The sequence below is a fragment of the Nymphaea colorata genome, chromosome 7 (genome assembly GCF_008831285.2).
Source record: "Nymphaea colorata isolate Beijing-Zhang1983 chromosome 7, ASM883128v2, whole genome shotgun sequence".
Classification (NCBI taxonomy): domain Eukaryota; kingdom Viridiplantae; phylum Streptophyta; class Magnoliopsida; order Nymphaeales; family Nymphaeaceae; genus Nymphaea; species Nymphaea colorata.
Window position 1 is genome coordinate 7,237,550 of NC_045144.1, and position 27,954 is coordinate 7,265,503.

The 27,954-nt window shown below is 40.2% G+C and overlaps 1 protein-coding gene across 2 annotated transcripts; it reads right to left on the bottom strand.

Moving 5' to 3' along the window:
* LOC116257967 (calpain-type cysteine protease DEK1) lies at positions 1–27,954 on the bottom strand. Of its 2 annotated transcripts, none has more exons than XM_031635002.2 (31): positions 27,240–27,954; positions 24,278–24,528; positions 21,305–21,487; positions 21,045–21,180; positions 19,768–19,898; positions 19,559–19,673; positions 18,408–19,440; positions 18,197–18,307; positions 17,354–17,412; positions 15,693–15,852; positions 11,992–12,265; positions 11,751–11,901; positions 11,131–11,242; positions 10,833–10,998; positions 10,609–10,679; positions 10,414–10,505; positions 10,071–10,233; positions 9,372–9,443; positions 7,637–8,014; positions 7,433–7,548; positions 7,023–7,320; positions 5,398–5,717; positions 4,879–5,230; positions 4,431–4,751; positions 4,239–4,343; positions 3,972–4,100; positions 2,215–2,595; positions 1,715–1,852; positions 1,292–1,528; positions 733–1,201; positions 1–591 (listed from the first exon to the last, which is right to left on the bottom strand). In XM_031635002.2, the coding sequence occupies exons 1-30, from the start codon at positions 27,362–27,364 to the stop codon at positions 896–898; spliced, it is 6,486 nt and encodes a 2,161-aa protein (XP_031490862.1). In that variant the 5' UTR covers positions 27,365–27,954; the 3' UTR covers positions 1–591; positions 733–895. The 2 variants fall into 2 exon arrangements, with proteins under 2 accessions (XP_031490862.1, XP_031490861.1); XM_031635001.2 differs by having other exon boundaries at positions 690–1,201.

A 27,954-nucleotide genomic window follows, 5' to 3' on the forward strand; every position in this document is an offset into this window, starting at 1 on the left:
TCGGCTGAAATTGGCCAAATTGCATTGCTGCAAAGAAAAAATTAACAATGTTATACAGACACTGACCTCTACTTTGGGCTCTCAAAACTGCTACTGACGACCTGAATGCTTAGCAACAAAGACGCCCTTATTCTAATATATGGTATGATTATGAATCCCCCTTTTCCCCCATTTTTATCATCTTTTTACATAAACCTGTACACCAACCCCCAAACTCTCATCAACCACCTTAGCCAAAACGGTCGTTCCGCTGCCCTGCAGTTATTGACAGAGAATCTACAGCTGCCGAATCCAATCTGCTGTCAAATCCAAAACCAAACCTGACCTGCCGACCCTCAAGTAGCTTCTGAGAACGCCCTAGGCCATCATCCACTTCAATCTGCTGCTTCTTCCACGCACTGGACATTTCCGAGCATGGCGCATAGCACGGATGTGCTTCAAGTGTCTTGGGAGGCATGCTTGAACCCTTGAATATATGTTCCAAACTACTGCCTTTGACGTGCACGGGCGTAGAATTTCAGAACACAGATGAATCCAGACAACATGTTCATTAGCTTGATGAGAAGTACGATCCAGCTGCCGGGAACACCGCTGCATTGGTTTGGAAGAAAGGGAAGGTCGGTCAGTTTGACATTGCACACAAATACAGATTACACCATCTGACTTGCCTAACAAAACTATTATCTCACCATTTTTGGAAGCCAAATGTAAAGGGATAGAACAAAAATAGACCTTCATATGGTGGTGCTGCAAATTTGGGGACAAAAGGAAGCTGCTACCGGAAGGCAGGCATGGCCACAAGTACCTTGCACGCCCAAAAAATCGGCACAAGGGTTCTTGAATAGCCACCCAATGGATAGATTGAAGATTAAACCAAACTTTACATGGATCTCTACTATAACGGTTCCAAGACAATTGCTGCCTTAGTGAAGACCGATAGGACGAATGGTGCTTCCTCTCCAGGATGAATCGTCGTTGGCACAATCGTGTATCCCTTGGGGTCAGGGTCAAGAACCATTTCACAAGCTATTTCCCTGGAATTAACATAATCAGTCCCACCAACTGACTCGTGTAAGTATATGTTATAAGCAGCACGCCGACCGCGCGTTTTCAAAATTCTCATTCCGATGTAGAACATAGAGGAGTCATGGCTGGACTGATAGTTCCTGAAGCCGGCTGTCTTCCGCGAGAAGCTCACACCCTGCAGGGCAAGAAATTCAAATTTAAAAATGGAAACAGATCGGGGAGAAAGAAAATATCTCACACATCAACCTGAAATAAAGAGAAGCACCTGTGTTAAGGTTATGAATACATGGATGGGCAACGACGCATCTGCTCCAACAGCTCTCAATCGAAATTGAGGATTCTGATTCCATGTATCATAGTCCTGGCAACCACCAGCACTGCAGCCACGCCATTGCCCATGCACAGAGTAACGCATCTCAGGGGGGTAGACCCGACAGACATATATTGACCGAAAATGCAGTTGAAAGTCTTGCCAAGACATCCAAAATATTCCATCTTTCGACTGTCAACAACCAAAGCATGGAAAACCAGAAACAATAAGCACAAAAATAGATGGAGAATGCAAGGGCTACCTTTCTGTCAGATAATGCCCTTGTGCCTCCTAGTAATAACACTATTATTTGATCAAACAAGCAGACAAGTTGAATCATCAGATGGTCCGTCTTATAAGATGGACAAATCTTAGTACCTGAGGCACATGCTTGAGCTTGTGCCTTATCCGCTCTGTCCACTCCGATGATGAGTCAGACCAGGGACCATTCCATTCCACCTCATTAGCCCAAGGATTTCGAATTTGAACAAGCTTGTGTCCATCAACCTCTCTCACCTAAACAAAGTTGGAAACAGCATTCACCATTATTAAGAAATACAAAGCACACAAGACCCGAGATATCAATGTCACTATGTATTAGCTTGTATAGGCGACAAATACACATTGTGTGCTGAGCTAACTGAGACGAGGTAGGCTGTTACAAACTTCGATAAGTTTTTTTATGTTTTGATGTTTATTAGTTTGATTTAGCTTTTAATTACTTTCAAATACAAGAAAATATTCACCTCATTGGTTAGCAAAAAAAATAATACAGATCCAGATGAAACTGAACCAGACCAGTAAATGGAAAATTTTTAAAATCCAAAGAACAAAACAAAAACCAGCAAGCTGGAAGAAATATTTGAAATGAAAACAACCTGCAGAATCGAATAAGCATGACCCTGAACAATTCCACTGGATGAGACATGGACATCCGAACCAGATGGACTCCCAGCACCAAGTAGAAAACCCTCTTGCTTGAAACGCAACAGCTGAGACCATAACCTTCCACTTGCAAGGTCAATTTGCGCCTGTGTGCTCCTCATGTCAATCTCTTCACCAGCCCCTCCTGTGAGGTCAACCAGAGCATCTTGGACAAGCCCTCCTTCAAGTGCTTCATATGACCCATGCAACTTAGCATAAGCTTTCTCCAAAATAGAAACCCAAAATTCATTCCCTTTCCTGCTTGTAGCAAATGCTGGTTTCCCGCGTGATTCACATGGTATCCAATCATCAACAACAACAGGCACCCACTCCCCCTGCAAGTAAGATCAGACTCCAACTTAACCCATGACATGTGAGTCATACTACAAGCTCATCAGAGTAAATGTCAACATGCAATTGGTGAAGGAATAAGAGAATTTCAGCTTCCTTTCAACAAAATAATCTAAAAAAGGAATAATGTCCCTCACAGAACCAATAAAAGCTGCAAATTTTGACAATAGCTCACCAACTTGACCATGAAAAGGCCAGCTGCACAGCCAAATGGATTTGGGAGTGCTGAAAATAACATAAGCAAGACAATTTTAAGCATAAATCTAAACCTCACCCCAAGAACAACTGCTAGTCATAGTCTGTCCAAACAGCAGAACAAGCAGAGCCAGGGGCGGAGCCAGGATTTTCTTCAGCGGCGGGCCGACAGTTCAACCTCTGGATCCGGGTAGCGCCAAATTGAATTTAAATCCAAAAAATACATGGTGCAATTAAAAAATATTAGTTTTTTCAATGTAAATTTACTTTTTTTCATTGGCTAGGGTGAGGCCATGGCCTAGGCGGCCCCCCCCTCCCTCCGCCCCTGAGCAGAGCCAGGGGGTTCGGCAGGGGCCATGGCACCCCCAAGTTTTTGAAGAATAAAACTGTACATTTAAAACCTTGGCCCTGGAAAATTTTTAAAAATTATATAGTGCTCCCCATTTAAAAAATATAACCTTCGCTTTGTAATTTTCAATAGCCAAACTGAAAATAAGCAAAGCCAAGGATTAGAAAGGCAAGATAAAGCAGACGAAAGTGAATGTATATGTTCACTTTTTGAAATGGTTAGTTCAAACTTCAAATAATTACATTGATCATCAGCTACAACCAATGGTTCAAGTCACTACCATTGCAGTAAGGTACCCTCAAAACTTGATGAGAATGGCATTCCTGTGGTAGTTTCTAAAACAAATGCTTTTCACATCATTTAAAAGGACACTAGGAAAAAACTCCAACGTTCTTCTAAAAAGAAACAGAAAAGATGTACTTGGCAATGTACACTCCATGGATCAGATACTTAAGCTGCCTTTAAAAGCTATTAGATTAATATCACTTGGTACACCACAAGAACTACCTATACAAACATGGAAAGGTGGAAAGAAATGAATTAGAATATTTGCTCGACCCCAAAAAGGGTTCAGCATCTCATTTATAGCCATCAAAACAAAGTCATATTCACATATTTCAGCTTTCTCTAAGTATCACTTCAGTAGACTATACACAACACAAGAGCAGATATTCTAACTTATAACCCCATTATCGTGCGACACAAACAGACACACACATATGCACAAGAAAAAAAGAGAGAAGAGAGAGAGATCAATAGAACAGGAAAACCAAAAAAAAAAAAAGCCCAACTTTCTTCAGGCCATTCTTCTATTACCTGGATGCAAAACCGTACAGTATATACACCTTCCTCATTATACTGAGGAGTAATTATTACTTCTGATATGCGGGATACTTCAGTTAACACAGCAACAGCACTCAAAAACCAACAATCACCTAACCGGCCCTGCTCTCAGCCAAAAAAATAAAGGGAAAAAAAAAAGCAACAACATTAACAAAGTTAACAATAACTATTAAGATACAAAAAGGAATAAGAGAATACAACTAAAACGAGGAAACTTTCCTAATTATAATGCAATCATACCTGACAAACATCAGATGGGTTAGGTGGTCCTGAAAACAAACACGGAGTGAAATCCCTACAGCTCTCCTTCACTAGGTCTTTTGGCCTCATCCACTCAGAAACAACCTAGAACATAAACAAAATTTACATAAGGGATGATAAAAGTAAACGAACCCAAGTTTTTAATAGGAAAAAAAGGAAAAGGCCACATACTTGCAGTTTTGAAGGTGGACTTTCAGGATCTACAAACAATGACTGATTAGAAGGCGGAAATTCCTGGTCAGTGAAATGTGTTTCTCCTCGAGCAAAGAGTGCTTCTCTCACAGCTAACTCAACTGAGTGCATGCGTTGATTAATTTCTTCCTGACTCTCCAACCTAGGCTTCCGCAATTTCCTTGCAATGTATTCCACATCTACCGTCACCCCTTGTCGGTCAACTCTCCTTTTTCTACCACTTGAGTATTGACCATCCCAATCAACATCGTCACGATCATAGAGATCAACATCAGCAGTCTCACTATCCCAGTCATCCACCTGCATCCCAAGGCTCACGTAAGCAAAGTCATACCAAGAACCAGAATGTGTGTGTATATATATGTGTCATTCCTGAGTGTGTGTGTGTGTGTGTGTGTGTGAGAGAGAGAGAGAGAGAGAGAGAGACCCTAGAGGGTGAATCCGGCCAATTCCAACCATCATCTGGAAAGTCAATCATATTGTACTCTGCAGAACATGTAGAACCATAAAAAGTTGCGACCTCATCTTCAGTGAGGCATTTTCCCCACAAAAATGCATCCATTATGTGCATCTTAGATTCAGAACCTTCACTATCTGATCTCCCGAAGGCATCCAAATCTATTGGCGGTCTTATGCCAATCCACACTTCTGTTCCTTGTTCCCAGATTCCGTTACTGGCATGGAGTGGTAATCCACTTTGATACCCATCAAATACCCCATCAAGATATGTGGTTGCCTCACCTACTTCGGCATCAATTGTAACAGTCACCATGTGCCACCTGCATAGTTGTATAATGCCAGTAAATAGATGTAGAGGACATACTTCTAGATACTTTTATGCAAAATATGAAGCAACCATATTCCAAGACAAATATCCAACCAAAGTACAAAAAATGACTAGATGCCCTGATCAAGAATGCGAAGTTATGGAGAACAAGATGCAGACCTTCCATCTGCAATACTTGATGCACCGATGCACCACTCCTTGGCTACAGTGGTTTGTCTATCACCTTTGGTTACCATTCGAAGGCCAACCTGTCCAGCCTCTATTCCTTGCTCCGAACCAGCAACCAGGATCTCCCAGCAAACCTTCTTTTGTAGTTCAGTTCCAAGAAGACAAACAGGACCAGACTCAGGTTGAATCATAACGGCGATGGAGAAAGTGACCTTTTGACTCTGACAGATATTTGGATCAAGTGGGCCACAATGACGACCCCCTGTTCTTGGTTCATCATCCAGTATGCAAACAGCACCTGGAACTCCAGTCTGCAAGCCATGGAGCATAAAAATCTAACAAATCGCATAAAATTCCAATGTCCAAAAAAGTAAATGAAATTCTGGGAATAACGCATAATGAAGTAAAAGCCAGATACACCAAAGCATGAAAATGTGCATCTAACATTGATTACTTAGAGCAAAATACCTTCTACAGCTATTCCTACGAAAACCCACAATCAATCACAGGGGAACAAGAATGAGTGTCCAACTAATATGACCTTCATAAGAGCACAAGCACAAGTACCGAAGTTCGGGACCTTCATAATAAAATAGTAAGAAAATATGTTTATGGACACAGTGCAAATTAGATAAACGTAGAGCAAGTCAAGACAAACAGAACTCATGAGGACAACAATCACAAATATTAAAAATTATTGTAATTATTGAATAAGTGAATAAAGGACAGGCAATAAAGAATAGAAAAGAAGAAACGTCACTGAAGCCATGCTAGCCGCTAAATAAATGCAAGGCATGAATCCAAGATGGCTCACTTTGACCCACATGAACCAGTTTCAAATTCAGAGACGAGGGCCTCTTTAACCTGCAAATGGAAGAGATTGGTGCCCTCGCTATGAGCACAAGAAACACATTAACTCTTCCATAACTAGGCAAGACTACTCCTGTCCAAACCATGAGTACCGTAAGATTTTCAGCCCAACCAAAAGCTATCTTATGCCACCATCCAGTTCCCATATGCATAATGTTTCCTCCTAACATCAGCAAAAATTATATTATTATTGTGTCAGTTGCTTTCTTCAACCTCCTGCATCGATTTGACCACAATTAGTGCTTTTATGCTTATTATTTATTGCAATGCAATAATAGGAACTTCAATAATCACATGATGCTGTAGCAGATTACACCATTAAGACATGCTGCATGCCCCTAAAGGCCTGCAGTCCTGCAGCTATTGGCAACCGTATAGCCGACAGAACACCCAAGGAAAGAAGCTTTCGAACCATGATTCTTGGTAGGCATAATCTTCTAAAACAGGATATTGAGTTTTTGACAATATCAAGTCCATCGGATAGATGGTATGTGCATCTTAAGTAACAAGACCTTATAGAAAATATGCCAAGAACAGTATACTATAAGACCAGACCATAACTAGGAAAATAAGATCAGATGCATTTCTATTGGCAATCTAACCAGGAGAAGAGACTACAAATCAACCCAGACTTTATTTAACAAATGCACATCAAGTGATCAAACCAAAAACAAATAACCTAAAAGGCTAGTACTACAAGCTTCTCCTACTGCACAAATCGGAAGATGTGGAAGAATCACACCAACCTGTTGTGCTCTTCGTGCCATTTGTGCAGTAAGGACACGGCGTGCAATTCCAGAGACCTGCTCCCTGGCAAAAGAGTCCTCCATCACAGACTCTCCACCAATAGCACGCACTGCTGCTGCCACTGCAGCAGCTTCTCTGCTTCCAACATTGGGGATGGAGGATATAAGAGAAGCTTCCAACTCCTTCCATTTGCGCTCTTCCTTTTCCAAGAGAGCTTTCCTTCTTTCTTTTCCTTTTCCTTCTTCTTCTCGCCGCTGCATAAGGATTTCTTCTTCCATCTCCTTTTCCCTGATATAACTGTGCGACACAAAAAATGCAAGTGAAGCATGACACACAGCATACCCAGCATACCATATCAGCGAAACTATATACTAAAACACAACCGCAGCAAACAAGAAAAATAACCTACCTTTCCTGAATTATCTCAAACTGTCTACGGTCTTCTGGCATCCACTTCTTTATTTTCTTGGCACTTAAATCTGACAAACCAATACTGTCAAGGAAAAGCCGCAAGCGAACTTCATCCTGCACATCAATAAAGCCATGCACACCATTTTAGCAGTAACTTTAACTGTATTAAGTGAATAACAGCAGAAGCATAAGCAACACCCACCTGCACTTGTTCGGCCTTTGCAGTCAGCCCAAGCAAGAGAAGCAAGTATCCACCAAATTTATCCCACATGTATACCCATTCGGTATCAATAGCTTCCTCCAAAGCCAAGATACGTGCATGAGCACACATTTTTCTCCTATTTCCCATGTCCGAAGAAAGATCATGCCTAAAAGAAAAACCAGGTTTGGTTCTACAGAAAAATAACCCTGCAGCAAATTCTTCATTCCTTAAACGATCTCTTAATTTCATGACATCTGCTCTAGGAAGAACAAAGTTTCCAGCCCTGTCACGTGTAATTGTTGGATCTCCAACCAAAAGAGCAGCAGAACTCGCAGATCTCTGTGGTGCTGAATAAGTTCCAGAAAGTGCATTTCTTGTCTGAACCAACAGGCAATGAAAGATATGTAACAGATATTAACAAAGAATTGTAAAAGAAGTGATGACCAATTTGAAGAAAATGCTCGAAACAAAGAACACGACAAAATAACACCAAAAAATTAGAGAAGTCTAATTGAACAACATATAAAAACCAAAGCTCTGACAACAACTGTCACAGCCCACAACCTCAATTGTTAAGCCTCCCATCTTCCAATCTAGAGAAGCCACCATATATATAAAGAGTGGCATATTCTGTTCTCACAAAGCCTAGACATGTCAGCTATGAAAGGAAATGTTAAAGACCGCTTTTTGGTCTGTAGTTTGAGTTATAATGTAACTGAAAGGAGAAAAATGTTTCACCATATACCCAAATGCAACAATTTTATCACCTTTTACCAAAACTCATGGAAATGGACACCAGTGTCAGTTTCGGCCACGGGCATGAGTGTGGGACCCAGCAAGCCCTAAAATTGGAGGCTTGGAGGATGGCTTTCTCATATTTCCAAAAGGGAGGACACCTGGTCCCCTTCAAAAGGACAACCAACCATGGACATCCTTGTTTTCATTTAAAAGTACAACCCTCATCATCCTTTTAAAAATGGAGTTGTCGTTTACTTCTTCCAGTGTTATCCTACAAACTGATATAGAGAGAGACCGAGAGAGTCATGCATCACTTGTTTGAAAAGAGAAGGAGAGAGATAAGAGGGAAAAAGGAAGGGAAAGAAAGAGCAAGCGGAAAAGAAAAAAAAAGAGAGACAGCGAGAGAGAGAGAGTCAACACGTATACCAAATACTTTATGTTTTATAAATGAGTGTCCAAGCCTCCAAGGCATGTCGGACACTGACACCAAGACCATAGGAGTCCTCAAGTAATATAGTCATGGCATTAATGAAAACTATGATCTGCAGGTAGCTTACCATTTTGTGGGTTGAGACCTCAAAAAAAAATTACAAGGTCATAAGAAATTCAAAACCTTTAATGGAACATGACCCAGATAAAAACTAGTCAAACCATCACCATTAAATACTGGAACTAACAAAGTCTGATCTTTTAAACTTCACAAAAAAGTAGCTTTTTAGTTTTTTCTTTGTAAGTGATACTATCACAATATACTCCACATATTGCCACAAACACATAGGTGCCCACCATTCAATTTTCCTCTGAAAAGGATGATAGCTGAAAGGAAAATTTAGTAATCAACATGGTAAGCACCATTTTGGTGGGCATACTTAGGTTTATGTATAGATATAGCCATATAGGTAAGGCATCTATGTGTGTTTCAGCCACTCAGGAGACTAAATGGTCTGATAGTTTCCAGCATTAGAAAGTATAGCTATTTGCGGATATGAGAACTCACTTTTGTCGCTGACCGAGCAATAGTCTGGACCAAGGTTTCCTTGCCAAGAAAGTGCATTGCATCTTCCATCATCTATTCCATCAAATGAATCCATCAGTAATTTCATCAACTACAGCCTTTTATAATGTGCTCTTTGTCACGAAATGACTCAAAATGTTTGAGAATGAATCTTCAGAATGCATTTGAAAAGCAAAAACAAAGACAAAAAAAACCCACAACTCGCTATACCCCATAAAAGAAAACAATACTTTACCTTATCAACCCGCCTGCAATATAAAATCAGCTTATATTAACAGAAAAGTGCAACAGATATTACTAGTAAATAGTTGTTTCCAAAGATGGCATAAAATGATCAAAACATGATTTTTTTATCATGATTTTCAATTGCATTGGTTTGTAGATATATAGAAAACAAGGGCTAAAGCAAAAAATCAAAAATGTGCTTCTAATACATGAACACAGGACTCCATAATATGAAACTATTTACTTTCGACCACAAGATGAAAGAAGCAATGATCACTAACTTCCAGAATCCAGCAGGGATTACAACTAAATAGCTTGGAAAGTCATAGCATACATTCAAACCAAATTAACAAGGAGGCAAGTATCAATAGAAGAGAACCAAAAGCAGAGTTCCTTTTGTTTGACGCCCTTTTACTAATCAAGGAAAAAGAATACGAAAGAAAACAGCAGGCATACCTTAAGAGTTAAACATGGGCGAGAAACAGCAAATCCAAATGACACGACAAGAGTAATTGCAGATACAGCAGCACCCGCAAAAGGTGGATATATATTCAAGCTAGCAACAACACCCCAACCTTCAGTTGCAAGAGCAATCCCATAGAGAATAACAAATGCCGTACTGATGCATAAACAAACACGTGTCAGATGCAAGGAACCACAACCATCAGTCAAATAACCATAGATAGCTCAGACTGAAATAAAAATGAAGGCAAAATAATAAACACTTCATATTCAAAGTAAATTTGAGAAATTAATTTGATATAAGAACATTCACTGGAGATCACCATTATAGACTAACCTAACATTTTTTGCAGAATCTGCATGTGCATCATAGACATAAACCGGGAGCACTCGTGGGGAGTAGACTACAACAGGAGGTGAAAGTAGTACCTAGAGAATATGACGCAGGTATAGGATACATTAGCAATAGAATTGTCACAATGAGCAAAAGAAAACAAAATGATTTGAGAAATTACAAAAAAAATGAACTCACAGTCAATGCACGCCCAGCCAGAAGAAAAAGGAAAGAAAAGTAGCCAACAGACGCACCGACAAAGGGCTTATCTGCAAATAGAATGAGCATGCATCAATAAGAAGCTCCAATAAAAGCATTCAATCACACAGAAGGGAAATCATGGTGAAAACAAAATATCAAAAGCAACCAATCACACAGCAGGGAAAGGACGGTGAAGACAAAATATCTAACACTGCATTTACCTTCCAATACTCCGACCAGAAATGCTGCTAAACCCAAAATAAATGCCAACAGACAAACTAAGAACATTTGTGTCCGCGTCAAATAGAAGTTGTTTGAAGCCCAGTGTTGAATAACACCAATGGCAAGTACAACTAGCAGCAGAACCAAAAGAAATGAAAATCCTACCTGTCACCGTAAGAAGAAGAAACAAAATTTAGCCACAATAAGAAGATTACACCAATTAAAAGAAGCATCATCAATATGCTTGATGTATATCATTCTTTTGTCCGTTTTACTGACAAAAATTTTACCACTTACCGTCCAAGGTTTAACAATTATTATGACAGCTGAGATAGCACCAAGCAAAAGAAGCAATCCAATGCCAACAAAGACATAAACACCACGAGAGACGCGCCAGTCATCATCTTTCCTGGAATAAGAACAAAATGGACGTTCAGTAATATACTGTTAGTGTAACATAAAATTCCCCCAAGAAAAAATGTACTTGGGATAGTCACCAATATCATTCTGGAAAAGATTACTTAGGGAATTTTTTTTTCAAAATATGGGTTTTCAAGGGAAAATATAGGGAATTGTAAGTTCTAATATTTTTTTATGATGACAGAAAAATAAAAAAAAGTTACAAGGAATTAGATTTCCAGCATCTTCTCACAAAATCACAAAGAAAAATATAGAAAAGATTTCTAAAGGCATAAAAGAAATGCAATGAAGAAATCATATGCCTAAAAATATGACCAAAGAGACTTTAATGAAAGACTCGATTCGGGATAAAATTACAATAACATCACCACATTTTCACTTTTGGCGATATCTTGAAGATATCGTGATATTTTACTGACATTATCAGCAGGCTTCCAATGCAATAATATTAGGATATTGTCCAAATATCAGGAATAGGGCACATCCAATTTCCTCACCATTTGTACAACCCAGAGCAAAGTGACAGGACAGCAGGAATGCACACCAGCGGTAGCAATGCAGCAAGAAAATCTCCTTTCGTAGGCATCCGATCAACACGCGAGTTGACAACCTCTAAATAAGAAGCTCCACAGAAGGAAACAAGTACAACTATCACAGAGATAGCACCACAATGTCAGGGGAAAAAAGCAGGAAAAGAAATGAATCGCATAACGAAGCTTTAGATGTGTCTTTACTTACTTGCAAAGATACCAATACAGACAGCTGAAGAGAGTGAAAACCTGTAGGTTGCAAACCAAGAAACTATAGGCAGTACACCAGTGACTAGTAGGGCTAAGATGGAGGTCATTGCCCATCCAAGGTACAAAGACGAAGTGTAAGGAGAATCATCATATTTTTTATGGCCATTCCAGCCTGTATAACCCAGTTCATCCAACGGCTTTGCCGAAACAATTGCACCTAATGCTACAATTGATCCAATTAGAATTGTTGTGGACACCATCAGCAAAATACCCTGCAAGGAGAAAATGTAAAAATTGAAAATCTTTGCAGCCAATAAATGTATCTACATACTTTAATTGTGAGTATATGTTCAGAAAGAGAAGGCATCTAAAACTATCTAGCAACAGTACAGAACACATTTGAAAAAGCATCCTATGAAAGAACTTAACAAATAAAAATAAATGGACCCAAAAGTACCTTCCAACAAAAAAGCAGAATTTGTGTGGGAAAGCATTTACGATAAGGCACCAACGAGCATAAAATGCTTGAATACAGTCAATGGACAAAAAGTTGCATCCATACCATAAACTATAAGATATTTATGGTCAAAAATGTTGGAAAATTAAGTTTGAAGTTTGAACTAATCAAGTGTCAATGTTCATCTTTCTGACAATCCATCTGTTACACTATGCACGCTTGACAACCCATAGGAGTATGGGACAAACTATCACCAAGCAACCTGCAACTTAATACAAATGAACTTATGATATTTAGAAACTTCAAGTAAGGCAGCCTGTTACATGCATTATTTAATCATATCTAATCTAGGTCTCATTTGTAAGGGAAGGGAAATCCTTTGAGTTATTGTCATCAGAGCAAGCCAATACATCAGCTCTTGGTTCCCATCCCAAAAAGAGTTAGTAATGGACTCTAATAACTCCCATTACATCTGGTATGGAAGCTAGCAAGCAGGAGAAGGATGTCCAGGCTGGAACACCAATTGTTTTAGTTGGATAGCTAAAACGCTTAGAATGGGTAGAAGGGAAGGGTGCTAGCGATAAGAGATTACATTATATGGCTTGCTCTGACGACATTAAAAATGTTTGACAGACAATTATCAAGATCTAATGTTGCCGAGTAGAAGTGAACTTCTCTCCAGAGTCTAGAGTAGAAGACTGATACGTGCCTACCTTCGAGCGGCCAAGATGGCCAACGGCTACCCGTGTCTACGTCATCTGGGACCGGAGCGTGGGCAGCCTTACAGCATCCACCAGGACTTTTCGCGTGTTAGGGAGGCTACAGCACACCATGGCCACTCTCTAAGGCCTTTCTGCGCGCATAGAAGGCTAAGGAAATGGGCCAGCCTAGAGGCCCGACAGGGGACAGGGCCGAGGATGCCGATAGGTGGCGGACCATCCCGGCCAAGCTTCGAGGGAGTAGAGTGTCTCGTCCCCATACTGCCCTGCGGCCGAGTGAGGCTATTGGTGGAGACGGCCACTACAGGCGCACAGCACCCTGCAGCGCCAGCCAGTGTTGAGGCAGGCCGTGGACTGTCGACCAGGGCAAGCCGTGCCAGCGTCGAGGGGCGCCGAAGATGGCCATTGTGGCCGAAGGTGGCGCCGAGCGACGTAGGCCGACAGACGTCGAGGGGGCGTCAGGAGAAGAGGGCGAGGTGTTCACGCGTCGCGCAGAGAGGTAGCCCACTGTCGATGCAGGTATTACTTTTTGTAGGGCTAACCCTTCTTGCAGGTTGGCGAGTGACAACCAGCCGCAGTCGAGTGACCGGCCAGGGAGAAAGGTGATGGGCAGCCAGTTGGGCGATGGTTAGATACAGATGGAGGACGCCCAGCTGACCGTCACGCGCATGGAGGAGACCACCCTAGCCGAGACGGGTGGAGTGGGTTCGCACCAGCCCGAGCTTCACGGCCGATGCCCAGCCCATGTAGAGGGCATAGGCTAGATTTTGTTGCTTTCACTTTGGACTGACCGATTCGGTCAGGATCCTAATCTGTATTGGTGTGTTTTATTTCTGTTTCAGCTTGTATAGTATTGATTTATGTTGTACCGGACGGGTTGAGCCGTTCCGTGACACTTGAGGCACTCAAGCTTATAAGCTTGAGCTTTGTACCTGTACAGGGATGTTTTTAATACGAAGGAAAAGTTTTTCTCGTCTTCCTCTCACTTTCTCTCTCCTCCCGCCCAAGGGATTACTCTCACCATGGCGAGGGTCTTCTTCCCCGCGTCTCTCTCTCGCGTCCCTGCCTACTGACGCTTCCTCTCCTTCGACCCCTTACTTCTTCTGTCTCCCCCGCGCGTCCCTGTCCTCCGACGCCTTCGTCTGCACTCATCCTTGAAGTCCAAGCCGTGCCTGTCGCCCTCCATCGCAGCTGAAGAGGTGCTGCCTCGCCAGACGCCTCAGCCACCCCTGCCGCACCATCTCCACCCGTCCCCTGCAGATGCGTTCCCAGCTTGGCCTAGGGATCACGCCGTTGATCTCTCAACTTCTGGGCGACACCGTGGGTTAATTTTGAGGAAGATCCGACCACCTGCAGCTGCCTAAGTGCCTCCCGTCGGAATCAAGAGCTCGCTGGCGGCGACCTCTGCGATTTCCACCTGAGCGGCTGCGGAATCCACTACCTCCGACGGACCCTTCCTCTTTTCCTGGTTGATTCCTCTCCATTCCTAGCTGTGAAATGCTTGTACTCGTTGTTGGGATGAACCGAGAGGGAGAGATCGCTCTGCTCTATCTGCCGTGAGCCCTGCTACGCGTGACAGTCCAGACCCCACCATCTTCAACGACCTGGCTCTAGGGTGGGCAGATGCCCCCCAAATTCTGGGCGTCCCTTCGTATCTATCCGGGCGACCTCCATGCCAATTTGCAGCCCAATCCGACGCTTGGTTGATTTTTAAAGGATTTTCAAAGGTTAGCCTCCCCTGCCCTGCGTCAGCACTCTTGGCAGCAGGGGTTGCTCTTTCGATCACCCAGCTGAGCGTGATCCTGGCGCATCGCCGGTGTTGGAGCGGCCTCGTGTCGGGCCTCGGCGGTGAGATCCTATCAAAGACCTTGGCATCTGATTTTGCACTTACTTTGGGGAACAATGCCATCAATCTTTATCAAGAGAAAGGAGCAGCAGATCCATGTAGAGAACCAATAAAAGAACTTTGGCAACATCAGACTACCTCATGAAGGGTGTGAGTTTTGTCATCGTGGCATCCATGAATATCCTCACAAAAAAGGGCATCTGCAGTCCAAAATAGACTGACCAGTAGATGTGGAATATATTAATTTTAAAAGAGGTCTACTTGATCGTCTACCATAAGGCAAACCTGATCCCCATGATCAGATGCACAGCCTACTCAACCACTAATAGATTTTCAAAAAAAAAAAATTGAGAAAAGAAGAAAAGAGAAAGAAAGGGAAAACCATGTGAAAATCCTGAAGGAAGACAGTACGTCAACCAGCACTCATTTAACAAGGTAACTGACCAGGAAAAAAGCAGCAACCAGAAACAACAGAGAATTCCTGTGCCAAATGCAACTAGTATGTCCATGCTACTTATTCAAACTACACTTCCATAACATCGCACTCCACTATCATATACTCAAATAAAAATACTATTTTAATAGTATAAAATGAACTAACAGTACTCACTGGCTTTTCTGATCAAGATAGACTTTAAATTTTTAACCTACTGAAAGACGGCCAGTTGAGAACAAACCTCACGGGCACCAGCCTGATTGCTACTTGACTGTGTTGTGTTATCCACTTGAGGGACCCAGAAACGATATCCATTGCGAATCCATATAGGAATTGCAATAGAAAGACATGCAACCATTAAGGGGACAGTGAGAGCCAAACCAAGCAACACTGATGATTTGCTGCATGAGAAAAAGACTTGGGACATCAGAGCTGGAATAGGAACAAGAAAAAGAGCTGTACACAAAAGCAGCAAATTAAATTTAATAATACCACCCAGCACCTATAACAAACCACAAGACAACCTCAACGCATGACACCTGATAAAAACTAACCAATGAAAGAAACACATCATAATCTTGATTAAAATGGTATAAAAATGAATCTGAAACTCTGTTATCATCAAATGAAATCTATTCCCCTTTTGGCCTAGTGCAGTAAAATTCATTAGCTAGTCGTTTGTCATTAGTAGCAGGAGGTGATGAAGCTATATTATCCAAGGTGGTCGAAATAGTTTTCAAGTTCACCATATTATAACCAACAAAAACCTCACTGTTTAAAACTCCCAAACGTTCTTTGTGACCATGGGATGACCATTTTCACTTTACGATCTTCCAATCCTTTGGATTGTGACAACACGGATAGTATCCAACCCATTATTTTGTTTAGTAGAAATTCATTATTAGCTCCTTCGCACACTGGTATGTAAGTGAGGAACTCAGCCTATTCTTTGTTTGAACCAGAAACTGGCCACAACCAACTCTTGGCCAGTCAAAATTTGGTAAGCACCACAACCACAAATATACAGAGATGACTTGCTTTTCACCAGGATTAAAAATTGTAACTGAAGTTGAGAAGAAAAAATCTTTACAAACTGCATGATATTCAAGCTATACCAAGATACAAACAACTTTCAACTACAAACAAACACACAAAAAAAGTCATAAAATGATTCAAAAATATTTGAAAATTCAAAGGCAACTAATCAACAAAACACTGAAAAATGTGTCTCACTTATCAAAGAATGACTGGTTATCAATGATAGAAGAACTGGGATCTATTTACTTACCATATTTGATTAACATTCAAAGAGGTACCTAATGGATTATGAGTTCAACAGATCCTGTTTAGCAGAAAGACCAAAGGCAACTAAATAACATAATAGGAGCAACCGTAAGTTTCTCACAGCACCGCACAGCAACATATGATAACAATGTGTGATCTTTAGTTTGGCTATCATGTCGGTAGCCTTTTGAACAGCAAATGAAGGCAACAGTGGCCGCTAATAAGGGCACTAGAAGGACATAATGATGAAGAAAAATACTGACACTAACAGGTACTTATGAGTTGGATACTTTCATGCAAAGCACTTAATGCACAGACAAAAAGATGGAAATGGTGAGACAATTACGATAGTTCGATGATGTTGGATAAGCCCTGCAGTTACATATTATCATTAAAGATGTGGCACATATGCAGTTGCATCAAAGAAAATCCAAAAGAAGTAGTTGGTAATTGGATTTGCTGAATATCAACAAACAAACAAGAACAGCTCATTATTTGTTGCCCAAACAACAATGGGGATCTTAACCCAGGAAATTTACAAGGTTGATTCTCCATCTGGGAATATATCATGAAGAACAAAGGCAGAAAAGGCCTGTGCATATACATGAACAATCATACCTTAAGAAAGAAAGCAGCAAACCGACACAGGTACTCAACAGCCAAGCTATAAAGCCATACTGAAAATAAAAAGAAAACCAGTCAAAAGATACACCAAAGCCAATCCAAAATTGATAATAATTCCCAAAGAACAAGGCAAAGGTAGTAAAAAAAACACTATAATATGCTGTCAGCAAAGCAGCACCTAATCTACATATTCTTATGGTCTGAACTACTTTGACATCATACATGCACAAAGAGTGCCTAGTGCATTCCATCCAGACATGCATCATCTATAGAAGATTAAAAAAAATATGGATACGATTTTTAACTACCACACTCTAAGCATAGATATAGTTGACAGATAGAGGAAAAAATGCTATTGAAAAAGTCAACAGATAGAGCTGGCAGAAGAACCAAACAGCTTGTGACTCCAGCTTGCCTGGCAGGCAACACCGAAGCAATAAAGTCTTCAGATATAAAAAAGTGCAAGATGTTGAAATGCATCTATTAGCACATCTTACAGTTTGCAGTTAAAAAAGCCAAATATGTACCAAAATAAAGTTAATGCATTTCTATTTTTTTATTATGTATCTGTAAATAAATTTTAGAGATTTCAGAAAAAATGAAAAAGTTGAACAGAGAAACCAAAACAGCTGCACCAAACAAAGATTAAACCACCACATAGATCATATAATAAGATCATTGGGAAGGAAATTGCAAAGTCAGAGTCTACTGAAATAAACCTTTATGATGAGATCCTACTATTATGATCTGTGCACATAGCATGCACTCTAAAGCACCATGAAAGCAACAAAATGACATTTCATCAAAACAATCAGCTTATGAATTATATGTTTCTACCTTTCGAGGTCTAGATGTCATCGCCATGTCCTCAGCTTGAAGTGAACGAAGGAAAGCAAAAACGGAGCAAACAACTGGTGACAGTAGCAGCACTGAAAACCCAAACTCAAACTGCAAGTGCAAGAATTCCAACAAGAATATCAGAGAAAGATGCACACAACAATTACATGGAACAACGAGACAGATCTTTATACATAAGAGTCACTGTTACCTGTTCATGAACAGCATTAATGACCTTGACAGTTTTTGGGCGAAATTTAGCCACTACGACAGTTTCTAGGATGAATATGAAACTGAATACAACCCAGGCACGCAATGGTGTGCCTGCTACTTGTCGCAAAATAAATCTACATATTTCAAGCCATCTTCCTAAACCCCGCTGTCTCAGCTCCTCAGACAATGAAATTGGATTTGCAATAGGATCGCCCAAAGAACTAGACTCCACAATAGGATCTTCCGTGTTGTCTCTGTGATCCCTATCTGCATCAAGACTACTTCTCTGTAACAAAGCAAGAATAGTTGGGTCCAATCCCTTTTCCTTCAACATTACAGCAAAATTTGGATCTAACCCTTTATCTTGCAATAGATTGGCTAATTCATGGTCACCTTCTCTTGCTCTCTTTTTTAACATTGAGGTGACCCTTGGATCATTTAACCTTTCCTGGAAAAACAAAGCCAAATTTGCATCCAAGACTTGCTGATTGGCTGAAGTTGCAGCAGATGTGCTTGAATCGCAACCTTGACTTTCTATGCCACTGCTAGGACAACCCATCAAAGGGTTATTTTGATTACAACTCCTATCATTATTGACGGTACCCATTTCACACTCCTGAACAACTGATTTGCAAGAGCCACTATGCAACATGAAACTTGGCCTTCCACTATCAATACTTTTGTCACTGCATACTCCTTCATGCAAATTTCCGCCACCAAGTGCATTGTTGTTCCAACAAACACCATCACCAGCAGAATTCATAGTGCTTCTAGGGATGGGCTCACCAGCATTGACAAGTTGCCCAACTTCAACACTGCTACTACGTTTTGCACTTGATCCACAACCCTCTGAAGAGCTAGATGAGCTGTTTAAACCTTTTCTCCGGAAGCCCTCCCTAAGGCGAATGACAGTACTCTCTAGAGCATCTCTCCTTGCAGCCAACGGATTCATCATAGATAAATGACGAGAAACTGCAGCACCTAATAGTACAGATGCTACAACAGCATAGCTGATGCAATGCCCTAAATACCTGAACAGAAGGAAAACAAACAGAAAAACTGAGAAGCTGTAGAACTTCAAGCATAGGAACTGCCAAGGAACACATGCCGAGAAGTGAACTAAACCAATAGTGTGTATAAAAAACAAACCAGTAATGCACTCCAAAGCAGATAAGGAAAACCCTTGAGGTCCCTGCAACAAAAAGAGCCGTAACTCTGCTTTTGAGAAGCTCAAATCCAAACAACCATGTACCCATGTTGTAGTCTGCAATTTTGCGACATTTGCCAGTTAACATTCATATCATACATGAAGTTTCACAAACAAAAATTATATGCAAAGGCCATTTAGCAACATATACCCAACACAACAACAGCAGCAGAAGTGACAGCCCCAAGCCAGCGGGCTTCTTTAGCTGTCCAACCATACAAGATAGAATACACAAAAAGTACAATAAGTGATCCAGCATACAGCAGCCCGAGATAAGAAGCCCTGCAACATCAACCAAGTCGGAAAGAAAAAAAGGTAAGAAAACAGCACCAGATGCAGGAACCTTGAGAAAGGTATCAAATGACAAATTTAGCAAGACTAGCAGCTACATTTGTTTAAAATCAAGTTAGCTAACCACATCCAAATAAGTTCATATTACACCTTCTCATGTTCATTCAGAACACTGTTTCTTGGTTTCATACACAAGTGACAGCACACAGATAGGTTATGGAGATAGAAAAAGTTTACTTTCTGTACTTTCTACATAAAAACTTAAGAATCAGCTCCCAAAGAATCAGCTCCCTTGTGGCACAATTAGTCCTGTTGGTATTGGCCATTTGCCAAAATAGATATTTGTGCACTTTAATTACTTTATGATACTTATTAATTAATTTTTAGAAGGAAAAAGAGACGATATCCCAATAAGGGAGGCTGATGCTTGTTGGAAAAAAAATGAAATATCAGGCAGCCAATTAATACATGCAAATAATAATAACAAGGATTTCTATTCCAACTAGTTTTACTATTTTTAAGATAGTTTTGTTCTTTTCTCGAGAGAGGAAAAAGTTGGCCACAGACATTATTACTCTACCACATCATGAACTTCATTTCATGGCAGTTATGTGGCAACAACTGAATTCAGAAGAAACAAACACCTTATTTACTCATAAATACCAAAGCATACCTACTTTAATTTTTTTACATGTAATAGGCCAGCAAATGTTATTTGGAAGAAACTCAACACAACTTAAATACAAAAAACATGCCTACTTTAATTTGTTATATGTCAGTGAATGCCAGTCAAAATTTCTGTTCTACTAAGCTCCGTCATCAGTATTTCTTACAGCAGACATGCTTTCATAATTATCTACAATCATCATGTTATCGGCTTACCCTATCAGCTTCCCAAACCGGACCTGAAGCACATCCATGACTGGATTAAGACTCATGTCATTTACTCATATTAACAAAGTGTATTATGTTTTACATAAGCATTTAAAAAGTGGTTAAGTTCCCATAGAAAGAAGATGAACCAATTACATGGAATGAACAAAAAGCTTTATGACTCTTTACATTTCCATATACTTCTTATTGCATATACATGAAAGCCAATAAGGGCTGGAAGGAAGAGTAACAGCTCAGACTTGCCTATTCGTTTTTTGCAAAAATAACTCATTCAGGTCAGGCGGTTCAGGCAAACAAGCCACTGGCCCTACTTCAATACCATCAGAGTAAGCAAACTTATAAGATCGCCGAACATATTCATCCACATCCAAGCCATTTCCTGCAAAATAACATCTAGCTCATTTCACATTGGAATAGCAGTTGAGATCTCAAACAACACATCACAACCTGTTCATATTACACCACATAAAGAATAGAACAGCTAGATGGGAATGATATATTACCATTAAAGACCATTCTGCAAATAAAAAGCATGTTAATTGCTAGAGCTATTGCTGACACACCAAAAAAGAAGCCAGATGGTGAATATCTTTTGGAGGCACTAGACCCTGCAGTCACATATACAGCACAAAATTCGTATGCACAGAGAAGAGCTACAGCCAGGAGAAGAAGAATAGCTACTGCCCCTGCCAAAGTAAACAAAAAGGCACAGAAGTGTTAAAGAACAAATGGGACCTCAAACCTACCCAGCAAGCTGACAAAATAAAAGAGAAAAGCATTAAACCACTCAGCTTAATCACAATCAGAACAAAACTTAACAAGCTACACAATCTTTACAGCTCAACCAAAATCATATCTGCAAATTACAAATCTCACTATAGCCCATAAAAGTTAATACCACAGGACCAGTTGTCAGATCCGGGAATTTTACCAACCTTCAGTGACTCACAGTTCTACACAGAGTGTTCAAAGAACATGACACGTTGTAAGATACATGGAACCCCTTCTTTCAAAAAGCACTATAGTCTATATACTCTATACAGCTTCTCAGATGCAATATTACTTACCATATTCATTATCCAAATCACCCAATAAAATAAAGAAAATGTATCAACATTTTGAAAACATAGCAAAATTATTGCCCGATATTTTAAGTATTCTCCTGAGCACTGAAGAAAGCCTTTTACAAAATTTCTATGTATTTGACCTTTTTAAGTTTCAAAAAAGTATTTCTACTTTTCTCTTTGTATTTCTGCAAGAAACTTAATAGAACACATATAACATCACAACTTTTTTTGTGTTATATATATATATATATATATATATATATATATATATACGTAGAGAGAGAGAGAGAGAACGAGAAAATTGGTCAACTTACAATTTCTAAACATTCCTTCACAAACTTAATATTATAGGCAACTGAAATATGATGGCTGGAAATCATGGAATTTCTAGACATCCCTTCACAAACCTAACATTGTAGATATGTTCATCATGGATTATTTGTTAAGACAGAAACATGAATTTCCTACAGCAAAAATATTTATGAGAATTCCAGGGCATTGATGAATGAATTATATGGAGCCAAATATTTTTTAAAAAATCAATCATGTGAATAATATCCTTACATCTAATTTTGCAACAAAAGTAAATAAATAAGCCGTTAATAAGTTTTAGAGGTTATAAGTTCTTAATCTTGCTAACCCATTGCCCCTACCCTCCCCTCCCCAAAACACAACTCTAAAAATATATATTATATTTTTAGAGTTGTGTTTTATGGAGGGGAGGGGCAATGGGTTAGTAAGATTGAGAACTTATAACTATATTTTTAAGGCCTGCTTGATGCACACGAAAAATTTAACATGGTAAATTTACCATGGTAAATTTTTCTGAAAAAATTTACAGGATGAAATTTCTCCCTCTTCCAATCTGAAGCCATGTTTGATGACAGGGTAGAATTTAACATGGTAAAATTAACCTTGTTTGATGCACAGGATAGTTTTTTGCAGGGTAAAATTAACCCTGTTTGGGCGCCATAAGGTTCAAATAAGATAATAAAATCAAAGCTTTATTACCATCTCAATGGCCCAAAATGTCGACCATGCTCTGTGAATTGAAACAGCTGGAGAGAAGGCATGATGCAGTGACCCAAAAACCTCACCTCATCGGGTCGCCGAGCTCATTCCCTCGCACACAGGGCTCTCGTCGAAGTTCTTCGTTGGAATCCTGTCGGGCAGGTTCTTCTTCACGCGGAGCAGGGAAAGAAGTCAAGAACAGTGGGGAACGTTGAGGAGGTTCTTCCGTCGACTACGAGGGAGGAGGAGACAGCAAGGTGTAGCGAGAGAGAAGAGGGGAAAAGAGGGGCATTCACGGGAAAAGAGGGGAGAAATTGAGAGCCCTAACGGCTCTCAATTTTGTCTCTGCCAAAAAGTCGGTCCCGTGAAGACCGACTTTTTCACGGGCGAAATTTCACCCAATGGCAAAGTAAATTTCAGGTGAAATTTATGTGCATTTGTTGCGAAGAATGGTGAACGGGTGAAATTTCACCCTCCCATACGTTTTTCAACTGATGCACAGGATTTTTCCTGTGCATCAAACGGGCCCTTGGAGTTGTGTTTTGGGGAGGGGAGGGGCAAAGGGTTAGTACTTAGTGAGATTAAGAACTTATAACCTCTAAAACTTATTAACGGCTTATTTATTTACTTTTGTTGCAAAATTAGATGTAAGGATATTATTCACATGATTGATTTTTTAAAAAATATTTGGCTCCATATAATTCATTCATCAATGCCCTGGAATTCTCATAAATATATATCAGAAGCACACAAAATCTTTTGAAAATTAAGTCCAGACTGGCAAAAGATTCTTGCATCAGTTAACAAAAATGCCTCATTAAACTTTGTATTTGCTATTGCTAAGAAAGCAATAATCTAAATAAGAACCAGCCACATTACAATTAGGAATACTAGATTATCTAACAGTGTGGCTGCCCATAGAGGATAAATATATCATGTGTACAAGTAATACGGTATACATACAACATATGAACTCCCTAATTTTCCACATATATCACAAGAACTACAAAAACCAAGTTCCTATTGAGCATACAAGCAAGTGCATCATCTGAAAAATTATCTAAAGAGCCAATATGCATAAAGGATAATGTATTTCAGTAATTGGATCACCTACCAAAAAAATAAAAAAACAATCGAGATTGATAGATAATTGCTTCATTAAAACCACTTAAAATCCCTCCAAGCAGAAAGAAGGGCATAAAACGTACATGATATACAATATTATTTGGTGTTTGTGTCATAGAGAGAGAATATGTGTGTGTGTGCACGTGAAATGTGCAAAACATATCTGAACTCCATCTTGATTGCCCTCCTAGGGCTTCTTAAGCAAAGATATTAAGAAACTGTGCAATAAGCAAGAACATATTTTCTTTGAAAAAATAATCTCACAAAACATACTTGAACTTTGCCATTGAGTTCTCCACCAAAGCATGATGGCATACAACGAAAGCAATAGAGAAGTTCCAGCCATGATAACTGCCAGCCCAATTACGTGCCGATCCAAAATTGCAACCAACCAGATTCCCCAAGCAACCAGCACTAAAACAGGTGAAACCACAATTGTCCATGCAGAAAGTGACAAAATTCCACACAAGGCACTCAATTGAGGACCATACAGCACTTCAGGCCATTTTCTAGCAAAAACCCAGCTGCAGAGGCAAATGAAGAAGGTTAAAGTTCGCTAAAAACTAACTTTAACAAGAGATGATATCCCAGACAAATCGATAAATAAAAAAGTTAGAGGGGAAAAGGATAGGCTCATCATGCACAATAAAAAATTAACTAGATACCATTACAATTGTTAAAGAAAATTCATACTGTATATGCTCACATACAGATACCACATTTATGAAGACATACCACCACATCCTCATGACTAGTCAACACATGCACACAGATGCAAGGTCTCAAAATGTGCATGCCCATTCAAAATCACAACATGCAAAGAAACTGTTGAACTTAGAATTTTAGAGAAGGAGAAAATAACATCATCCCTGCACAAATAAATTATAGTACAATGTTTTCTATTACCAGACCATTTTGGAGAGAAAAAAAGAAAGTTGGAAAGAGTTGCATGATTCTAATTCAACAAGATCAAGTCCTCAAGTGGAGGAATGCTGACAATTATGATAGCAAAAATCTCTCTCTCTCTCTCTCTCTCTCTCTCTCTCTCTCTCTCTCTCTCTCTCTCTCTCTCTGTGTGTGTGTGTGTGTGTGTGTGTGTGTGGCTCAAATGCCTAGCCAGTAACCCGAAAAAACTATCTTTTAATTGTTAAACCCTACAATTTTGAATTTATGTTGTTTTTCTTAACATTAAGGTGGAATTTTTTCAAAACCTCCGCTTTGAATTTCTTTTTCCAATTTTCTTTTCACCACTCTTCATTTTTTTCCACCTTTTTCTGTTCAGTATGACAGCCTGCACCCCAACTAGGCACGACCTATGCCCCAATGGGCCATTCATAAATCTGCCACCTAGGTCTAGCTAATGCTTTTAAGTTTTAACTGCATAGATATGTCCAATGTTGTAAATCTCAGCTTCCAACTAGAAAAACAAGCTCAGTTGCATTGTCCCGTTGTGGGTCTGGGCCCATGTAATTTACATTGGGTAGTTTTTCTTTCGGTGGGACAACTTTTAGAATATTTAAAAGCCATCATTTAGACATGCAATATGTTCCTTTGTTTTTTTGGATTTGGACTCTCTCTCTCACACACACACATGCAACTGGAGCTTCTGGATCTACTTAAATATCGGTTTATGATCAATGTTTACTTAAATTTCAGTTTATGGTCAAGCAATGTGATGTGCAGTGGGTGAACTAAGTAACTTATTTGACTCATAATGACATTTTATGCCTTTTATACTTTTATTACTTTAAATATTCCAGTCTTAAGCACCCTTACTGATTTTATTTTAGTCAACTGTAATGCCTTGACTGACCTGTGTCAAGTGTTTTAACAGACTTAAAATATAAACAAGGATAGTAGGATTATTTTACACGATAAATGAAATAGAAAGGAAAATTGCATTTAAAATATAAATAAATAGTAGCAAATCAAAAAAATGTGAAAACATTCAGATGTAATATTGATAATATCATAGTTTAATGAAACTTTGAACATATCATTATTCAATGCTGAAGTTAGCTGGCTCTAAATCATGACAATATTGTCACATCTTTGAAACCATCATGAGCATTGGAGAGTATGATGCAAACACATAACTTGGGTAGGGAAGCAAATACCGCAACCCCTGTGTTTATTGTTAACCTAAAGCATTTTCATTGCCTTCTACGATTACCCTAAACGTGATCCAATATGTATCATGCCCAAAAGCATGAAAAATTTATTTGAGTCAAATACCATTGACATACATTTGCCCAAAAGACAGCTGGTTCGTGCATAATATTAGCGATATGCACCAATGGCAATGAGATAACAGGGAAGACTTACGGCTCACAAACCTGACTTGCTAAACAAACACAGGTAATGCACATCCGAATGGCAATTAATGCCATGTATCTTTTGTATATGATGGTATCTGACACCCTTTCTACCATCTATTCTCCCTACACAAACATACCACTAAGCGGTCCAAACTGATAAGTCACTAATCTAGTCGTCAATCAATTTCATACAAAGGATGTGCAATAGTACTTGTTTGAGGAGACGGAATATCTGAGTGGACCAACTTGCCAATCAGGTATTCTCAACTCTCAAGTAATACATATCTACCTGGAATGACCTGCCTATATCAGATCTAACTATTTCCTGTACAATACACTGATCCGAACATTTGAAAGTGACCACATTTGAAATCTGATGCATATGTACACGGACGAAATTTCTGCCAGCAGCAATACAACAAAGGCGGGAAAAGTATACTGGCAAAAATGGGCCATGCAGTGCAACTAGTGCTTCAAGAAAGCAGAAAAACTATTTGGGACCATCACTAGATCGGGCCAAACAACCGATGATCATTCATAGGAGGACATAAACATATATAAGCTCAGCAGTTTCACAGTAAAATAACAAAGTGATCAGCAGGATGATTCTTTTCCCATAGACAACATAGAAAAGCAGCGACCAAGACTAAGAACTGAAGCGCTTTTTGCCGACAAGCCATAAATAGAAACTGATCCAGATAACCAAATTCTCATATTTCATCCTATTAGCTTGCAGGAATAATTCTAGATCCGGAGGCTGTGCATTGTCCCGCGTCATAATACTGCTTGAAGATCAATAAAACGAGCACTTCCACCGAATGCAACTAAGCATCAACATCGCATGCCCGTCTACCGAATCGGAAAATGAGGCCCGTCACAAAGAGATTAAAACCAAGAGAAGTCCACATTTTATTTACCTGTATATTCGCCATGGCCTCCAATTCACGGCCCAAAGGATGGCAACAGAAAACGAGGTAAGGAACGCAAACAGCGACCCACTGACGGCGCAAGCGACCACGACGCTATGCTCGCCCCCAGCCATCCTACAAAGCCTCCAGAGCCCCAACCCCACAACCCATGCCCCAATACAGATTCACACAGTCAAAGCAAGACTCCAATGCTCGAACCACAGCCCCCAATGAGCACTAAACGCGCAACCAAGCAGGTCCCTTCTCTTCAACGCTTCACCAACCCCACCCCCGCAAGCACCAAGCTCGCTCTAAACCCTAGCGAGCTCCAAAAAGAACCACAGCAAGAACACTCCGCCACCAGCAAAGAAGGCCTCCCCCGCCACCACGCCACACCGCCTAGCAAAATGCCTCGCTCAGGCCTCCAATCGACGGCTGCCGAGCCCCATGGCCCTCTGTTCTAGGGTTTCCCGCAAAGGGGAAGCTCGGAAAATCCGCGATGCCGGGAAGAGGGAAGCCGACGCAGCCTTAGGGTTTCCGATTTCTAGGGCTCGAAAAGCACCAAAACGAAGTGGAAGGCGAAGAGGAGGAGGGAGAAGAAGAAGGAAGAGATGGAGAATGGGAGATAGGAGCCACTAGCGACACTCTCAGCGAGGGTTTTCTAGAGAGAGAAAGTGACGAAGAGAGAGAGAGAGGGGGGGGAGGGGGAGTGAAAAACGGGGAG

Excerpts from the sequence above, each read along its gene's own strand:
- LOC116257967 (XM_031635002.2), bottom strand. The coding sequence starts at position 27,364 with ATGGCTGGGGGCGAGCATAGCGTCGTGGTCGCTTGCGCCGTCAGTGGG. Across the intron at positions 11,902-11,991 it reads CTGTATTGGTATCTTTGCAA|TTGTACTTGTTTCCTTCTGT; the intron begins GTAAGTAAAGAC and ends TCTCTGTGATAG. Across the intron at positions 7,549-7,636 it reads CAAAGGCCGAACAAGTGCAG|GATGAAGTTCGCTTGCGGCT; the intron begins GTGGGTGTTGCT and ends ATTGATGTGCAG.